This window comes from Lottia gigantea (assembly GCF_000327385.1).
Source record: "Lottia gigantea unplaced genomic scaffold LOTGIsca_4, whole genome shotgun sequence".
NCBI classification, from domain to species: domain Eukaryota; kingdom Metazoa; phylum Mollusca; class Gastropoda; family Lottiidae; genus Lottia; species Lottia gigantea.
In genome coordinates this window covers 1,936,830-1,944,406 of record NW_008709379.1, presented here as the reverse complement: position 1 = coordinate 1,944,406, position 7,577 = coordinate 1,936,830, and the positions used below count along the sequence as shown (strand labels likewise).

General features: G+C 37.8%; 2 protein-coding genes across 2 annotated transcripts in view; both read left to right on the top strand.

Moving 5' to 3' along the window:
• Nucleotides 1–3,235, top strand: part of LOTGIDRAFT_153669 (hypothetical protein) — a gene marked incomplete at both ends in the record, with an annotated part of 4,167 nt that extends 932 nt beyond the window's left edge. The window contains one exon of the mRNA XM_009059691.1: nt 1,798–3,235. Within this exon, the coding sequence (XP_009057939.1) occupies nt 1,798–3,235 (1,438 nt within the window). The remainder of the gene's footprint in view (nt 1–1,797) is intronic.
• A 2,800-nt stretch (nt 3,236–6,035) lies between these two features.
• Nucleotides 6,036–7,151, top strand: LOTGIDRAFT_153668 (hypothetical protein; the record flags this gene model as incomplete). The annotated part of the gene is made up of 1 exon (XM_009059690.1): nt 6,036–7,151. One exon carries the CDS (start codon nt 6,036–6,038, stop codon nt 7,149–7,151), a length of 1,116 nt encoding a protein of 371 aa, XP_009057938.1.
• Nucleotides 7,152–7,577: the final 426 nt, after the last annotated feature.

Here is a 7,577-nt window from a genome sequence, read left to right as displayed (position 1 = left end):
TTAATGCATTGTTTAGTGACGAATTTGTTGGCACTGGAAAGAGCCGTTTCCCTTGGAGCTCCATTCTGGTACCATAGAAACTGTCATCGACTTATCTTATATCCTTTTGTGTGTTTTCTGATTGTTATATTTATGCCTATTTCTGTCCTTATTCCGACTCTGGGTTTAAATGATATTCGTGCAAATATTGAAAAATCCACAGAATGCATTGTTATGCTACTTATACCATCAGCGTCAATGAAAACAGTTACTATAGCCATAGGGACAATGGGGCTATTTTTTCATTTCTTGACCTTAATATGGAATTGTGTCGTGCTGAGACTAATAAGCATCATGAACCGGGCTATTCATCCAAATATTAATGGTCTAAAAAACCAGAAGAATTTTTTTCCTGCAGAGTTCCAAATGACAAAACTGTGTTTGGTATTATGTTTCAGTTACTGTTTATTTTGGGTTCCACTGGGGGTTAGTACACTATTATAATTATATTGATGCTACTGTGACCATTTGCGAAAAAAAGACAAGCAGCGCAATGAGGACGCCTTTCCTGTGTGAAGGGGCTACAAAGCAATGCGCTTTGATTCTAGAATTTATAAGATTTTGTTTCTCTGGAACCAGTCATATCTTTATAGGTTACGGAAGGCAGATAAACTGTTTTTCTAAAGACTGTTTGAAGAGAGTGGACAACTAAACGTAAACTAAACTGTGCAAATATGGGTCAAGTCGTGTCAATCAATCTTGTTACTTGTGCATTTGTTTTTCAAATTAATAGCATACATGCACTTTGAAAAGCAGATTGTCATTAAAACATGCTTAGCCTACTCTTTTTCTTATTAGGAGTCCAATACTACACAAATTTTACCCTCGAATTTGCCTTTCTTTTTGATTGACAGGAGAATCTTGCTTGTACGGTTTTTTTCGAATCATTATTGTTAGAGAAAAGTGTTCAGGGATGACAATTATGATATTTTTAAATCCAAATCACCTATGAGGGATTTTAGGTAAACGTGTTTTGGTCAAGATTCTTGCGGTTCAAAATGTATGTGGGGCTTTTGCTACGGAAAACCATTATTAAATACTGAATATTTGAAGAATGTTGTATTGTAATATATTTTCAGGTAGTAATGGTGCTATATTTACTTGGTGTGACCATTAATACAACTGTCATCTTAATAGCCAAATACATGCTAATGTTAGGATTTTTAGTCGATCCAATCATCTACTTGGTTTCTATGAAGAAATATCGTCAATGGATTTTAGAAGCATGCTGTAAATTTAAAAACCAGAAACTGTGTCATCTTGAAGAACAGACCTCTCCTGTTCCAGAAAAATATTAACTTACAATCGATGGTTTGAATATCACGTTATCAGAACCATTACATGGCTGTATATTTTGTGGGAAGTTTATCAGAACCATTCTATGGCTGTATATTTTGTGGGAAGTTTATCAGAACCATTCTATGGCTGTATATTTTGTGGGAAGTTTATCAGAACCATTATATGGGTGTATATGTTGTGGGAAGTGTCAAAACTGTTGAATTGCTGTATATTGTATATTTATAATATTATGCGCAAGTGTGTATAATGCGCACCCTTTTCTTACCCCATCTGGAAAAATCCTTTTACCCATATATAATGCGCACCTCTTGTTGACGAAAAAGTTTTGGTTATAGATAACGCGGACACCAAAATAGTGAGTGATAACTAGGCCTATTCCACGTATCACCTTACTTAGACTAACATGAACATTTTGTACAATATTTCTTTTATGAAATTTATTATCTATAATCTTTAAAGTCATTTTGAAATTAACCATTGGTATTCTGTGGGAAGTATCAGAACCATTCCATCGCTGTATATTCTGTGGGATGTATCAGAACCATTCCATCGCTGTATATTCTGTGGGATGTATCAGAACCATTCCATCGCTGTATATTCTGTGGGATGTATCAGAACCATTCCATCGCTGTACATTCTGTGGGATGTATCAGAACCATTCCATCGCTGTATATTCTGTGGGATGTATCAGAACCATTCCATTGCTGTATATTCTGTGGCATGTATCAGAACCATTCCATTGCTGTATATTCTGTGGGAAGTATCAGAACCATTCCATCGCTGTATATTCTGTGGGGTGTATCAGAACCATTCCATCGCTGTATATTTTGTGGGAAGTATCAGAACCATTCCATTGCTGTATATTTTGTGGGAAGTATCAGAACCATTCCATCGCTGTATATTTTGTGGGAAGTATCAGAACCATTCCATTGCTGTATATTCTGTGGGAAGTATCAGAACCATTCCATCGCTGTATATTCTGTGGGATGTATCAGAACCATTCCATTGCTGTATATTCTGTGGGAAGTATCAGAACCATTCCATCGCTGTATATTCTGTGGGATGTATCAGAACCATTCCATCGCTGTATATTTTGTGGGAAGTATCAGAACCATTCCATTGCTGTATATTCTGTGGGAAGTATCAGAACCATTCCATTGCTGTATATTTTTTGGGAAGTATCAGAACCATTCCATCGCTGTATATTCTGTGGGATGTATCAGAACCATTCCATTGCTGTATATTCTGTGGGAAGTATCAGAACCATTCCATCGCTGTATATTCTGTGGGATGTATCAGAACCATTCCATCGCTGTATATTTTGTGGGAAGTATCAGAACCATTCCATTGCTGTATATTCTGTGGGAAGTATCAAAACCATTCCATTGCTGTATATTCTGTGGGAAGTATCAGAACCATTCCATTGCTGTATATTCTGTGGGAAGTATCAGAACCATTCCATTGCTGTATATTTTGTAGGAAATATCAGAACCATTCCATTGCTGTATATTTTGTGGGAAGTATCAGAACCATTCCATTGCTGTATATTCTGTGTGGAAGTATCAAAACCATTCCATTGCTGTATATTCTGTGGGAAGTATCAGAACCATTCCATTGCTGTATATTCTGTGTGGAAGTATCAGAACCATTCCATTGCTGTATATTTTGTGGGAAGTATCAGAACCATTCCATTGCTGTATATTTTGTGGGAAGTATCAGAACCATTCCATTGCTGTATATTCTGTGTGGAAGTATCAGAACCATTCCATCGCTGTATATTTTGTGGGAAGTATCAGAACCATTCCATTGCTGTATATTTTGTTGGAAGTATCAGAACCATTCCATTGCTGTATATTCTGTGGGAAATATCAGAATTATTGTATTGTTGTATATGTAATTGGGCAGTGTTCAATCATTCAATAAAAGATTATATAGTCTGAAAAGCTATCTTTTTTAAATTGTAAAGAGGTTTTATCGAAGTGTTATCGAAATATCCCTTCTTAATAGTTGCACCAACAATTCAACTGCTCTAGACCTTCTGTAGTGGCAACGTGTTCCTTCAATTGCAAAACCGGAAGTGCCACAGTTCAGCGTGTGCAAAAAGTTGAAAGTCGGCTCTAGAAGGCGCATTTCTGCGTCGATTTTCTGTGGACTTTAATTTTTAGAATTTGTCTGTAATTTCTGATCTGATAGCAGTTGCAAAATTACGAAATTCTAAAATTTGTCGCTCATTTTTTTCGATCAATTTAAAATGCAAAAAGACATCACTAAAGTAAATAATATAGTCCCACTCTGTGCCACGTGTGGCTCTAGTGTGCTTTTCGTAAAACTCAAAATGGGGCCTCAGGGTAAATGTTGATATGCTCAAATTTGATGTGAATGTATTCTGCAATCGATTGCGAAAAAAACGTTGAGAGCCGAATTTTGAATTTCGATTTTGCCTTTTTTGCAACTTCCGGTTTAAATTTTTTCAAGCTTTGAACGATCACACCACGTGACCTTGACCTTTGATGAACTTGACCTTTATAGGGTCAAAGGTCATTGACCTTGACTATCATTTGATACTTTGATATTTGATCTCCGACATGTACTTCCGGTTTTATAGATGTCAAAAAAAAAACAAATTCTCAACTTTGGACTGCTCTAGCACGTGAACTAATAACCATAGAGAGTTAATTTTCGGTTTCCTAATGTGCTTCTCATGCACTTTACATTAATATATAACAATCGTTTTTTTTACAATATTTGTGTCTCTTTGAGCTTGGTATATGTATATCTTATGATCTATTTGATGTAGAACCTTGATATTTGGAATACAACTAAACACTTTGAATATCAATTCACCTATGACAAAAAAAATTGAGGTGGGCGTGGCACATCCGGGTTGAAATACAAATTGTTTACATTTTGGAGCAGGGTCATAACTCGCATAGGATAAGTTTGTTCAAAAAGGGACTTTGCTCACAATTCCCTCATCCTTTTGGCCAGTTTTTGTTAACAGCTCAAATGGTTCAGCTTTATAGTTCCAAAAAAGGAACGGGTTTTAACATTTGGATATTTTCATTTTTCGATTTTGACCTTTGTTGACGTTTCTTGACCTTTATTTTTTACCTGTATGATGTAGAAGCTTGAAATTTGGTACATAACATAACATTTCAAATATCAATAATTTTGTCTCAAATAAATGAGGTGGGCGTGGCACATCCGGGTTAAATTATTCATTATTGACATTTTTGGTAAGAGGCATAACTCGCAAAGAATACATTTGTTCAAAATGAAACTTTGCATACAATTACCTCATCTTTTGAGCCACTTTGTCTTAGAAGTTCGATTGTTTCAGCTTTATAGTTCCAAAACAAAGAAACATGTTATGAAAATTCTAAATTTTCAATTTTTGACCTTGACCTTGTTTGACCTTGACTTTTGTAGGATCGAAGGTCATTCACATTGGCTATCTATTTATACTTTTATAGTTGCTGTCCTATCTTAACTTCCGGTTTTATAGCCGTATTTATTTTCACATTTTGATGACTTGTATCTCGTAACCTTGACTTTTGTTGACCGTCTCCTTTTCATTGCCAAAGGTCATTGACCTTGGCAATCTTCTGATACTTTCATTTGGGAGGTCTGTCTACTTCCGGTATAACAATCTTCCAAAGAATTAAAACTTCTCAACTTTAGACTGTTTTTGCGCGTGATGTAATTATCGTAGAAGGTTGATTTTTTTCAGAGACTTTTGCAATTTGCTACTTTTGCAAAGTCCCACTCTGTGCCACGTGTGGCTCTAGTGTGCTTTTCTAAGGATCTTACAATTGCAACAAAAGTAAGAGTTTCAGTGTGCCCTATCATTTTTCTTTTTAGAAAACCTCTTTACAATCCCTATAAGCTAAACAACCCCTTGATAGTCTTAATGACCTGCACAATACCAATAATTAGTATGCAGGTCTTTATATAGTTTTACACTCAGTGCCGCGATTCAGATCCAGACCAATGTCTGAGGTTTTTAATTTTTACTCGATGGTTTGAAATTTGTTCATGAATGATCTTGACATCGTGTACTGGAGGTTCTGTAGCACAGTAACTTAGAGCTTTGATTCTTTATATTTCGTCATTTGTTTTGTACGAACAAATGGTGAGTTCTCATCTCGATCTTTAAATAAGTACGGGTAATCCAAGAGGTTTGGTCAAGGACCTGCTGGTAGGAAGGATTCTCGAGAGCCTAAGTTGTTATACTTTTAAAATATATTAGTTCTGTCTTACTTTATTTCGGCACCTCAAAACTTTTCCAATTAACAACATTTAATTGTCAATCCCAGCAAAATTATTAAAGTTAAAACACCTCGCTTAGCATGCCAAATAGGTACTACAGGACAAAGACCGTCTAAAGTTAATAATATTTTTCACACTTTAGCATGTTAAACCATTCCTCGACACTTGAAAAAGGATAATATTTCGAAAACCGGTTCGTGTCAATTGCGTAAGTTTTTGTTTTACTTGTTATAATTTTTCACATCATTGTTAGCGTTATTTATCACCTAAATATATATTTTTTTGCATTTTTCATCTTGCTTTATATATCCCCAAACCCAGTTTGACTTATTTGCATAATTTGATCCCAACATTTTCACGCTAGCATATACAGTTTCCTCCTGTTACATCCGCTGTACATTCCCTTCTAACCCCAAGTTATTTTCATTATGCTCCCCAACTACAACAACCACTGGCAAGAAGCCAGAAATAGAAACACTAATCGTCAACCAAACCAATATCACGTACCCTACAACGGCCCTGTCTTCCATCGACCTCTACCACCTACCAATCGCCGACCACCAACCAACCCATCCAGCTATATCCCACCTCATCGCCGACCTACCTACAACACAGCCTACCAATCAAGAGGTAACCATCGACCTGACCAACAACAGAAACGACTACCAGCCCACCGACGCCAACCAGTCCCCACTCATAAGGAGGAAGAACCCTTTGTGAAGGTGTTCTTCCAAGTTTTGCAGTGCCTCCATCATTTGGCAATCCTTACCCTTCAACAGCAAGGCCAACCAGCGTTTACCTTCAAACGCAAAGTCTCTGAGTTGGATAGTTTTATCCGTCCAGCAATGAAAACATCAGCTGTCGACGCGAATATTAGATCCCTCAATCGGACATGGCTCTGTAAGGTTACGCAGGTCCTGATCGACCATTACCAAACACTTCAAGAGAAGCTGACCACCATTCGTACCAAGTCTTTATCATCACCTGCCGTCGACCGCATCGTTTCTCATGCCCTGTCCTGGGCCCGTCGCTCCTATGGGAAACGTCTAACTCAAGCTGTAATTTCCAAATTCTACCACACAATCAACGAAACAAAAACCAGAGTAACCATATCTCTACCAACTGAAATGGACACTACACCTGCACCATCTAGAGCTACCACGCTGCCGAACCAAACCCCTAAACGAGCCCGAAGTTCATCTACTCCTAGTCCAGCAGACATAGGTAAACGCTCTCGTAGAGAGGGCACACCCCTTCTCTTTTCACTTTCAGACTCGTCTTCCCCTTCCACACCATCTGAATCTTCACCACGTGATCCAGGATCCGCCAACCTTTCTTCCTTCTGTGCGTTTTTGGACCAGCAAACCACCCCTCAGTCTCCATCCAAGTCGAGACGTGTATCCAGACCTTCCCCTCCTCGAACCAGATCCCAGTCCGTTCCCAATGCTACAATTCTAACAACTACCAAACCAGTACCAATCACACCGTCGACGACCATTATATCCGCTACCAAACCGTATTATCACCAAACCAAGGACAAATGATTATGGAAACTACCTGCTCTAAAGAAATCAACCTTAATAATTGGATCATCTAACCTGAATCGAATTACCAAAACCAGTTCAGACACCGAAATACATTCTTACCCCGGTGCCCAAATCCATCACATACAGTCAATCCTGGAATCATACGACCATGATCCCAAACCTACTACCATTATTCTTCATGTAGGCCTCAACAACCGTGATCAGATACCAAAGACCTCCTTTAACCAAGCCCAGAAATTAATCGCCACAGCCAACAAAACCTTCCCTAACTCCAAGATCCTCTTCACATGTATACCCATTTCAAATAAAATCTCGAAGAAAGCACAACAGAACCTCAGCACCCTCAACAACATGATGATGGAGTCCAGTATCAACAGCGCAACAATCTTACCACCCTACGAAGAAGAATTCGAAACAGTTGAT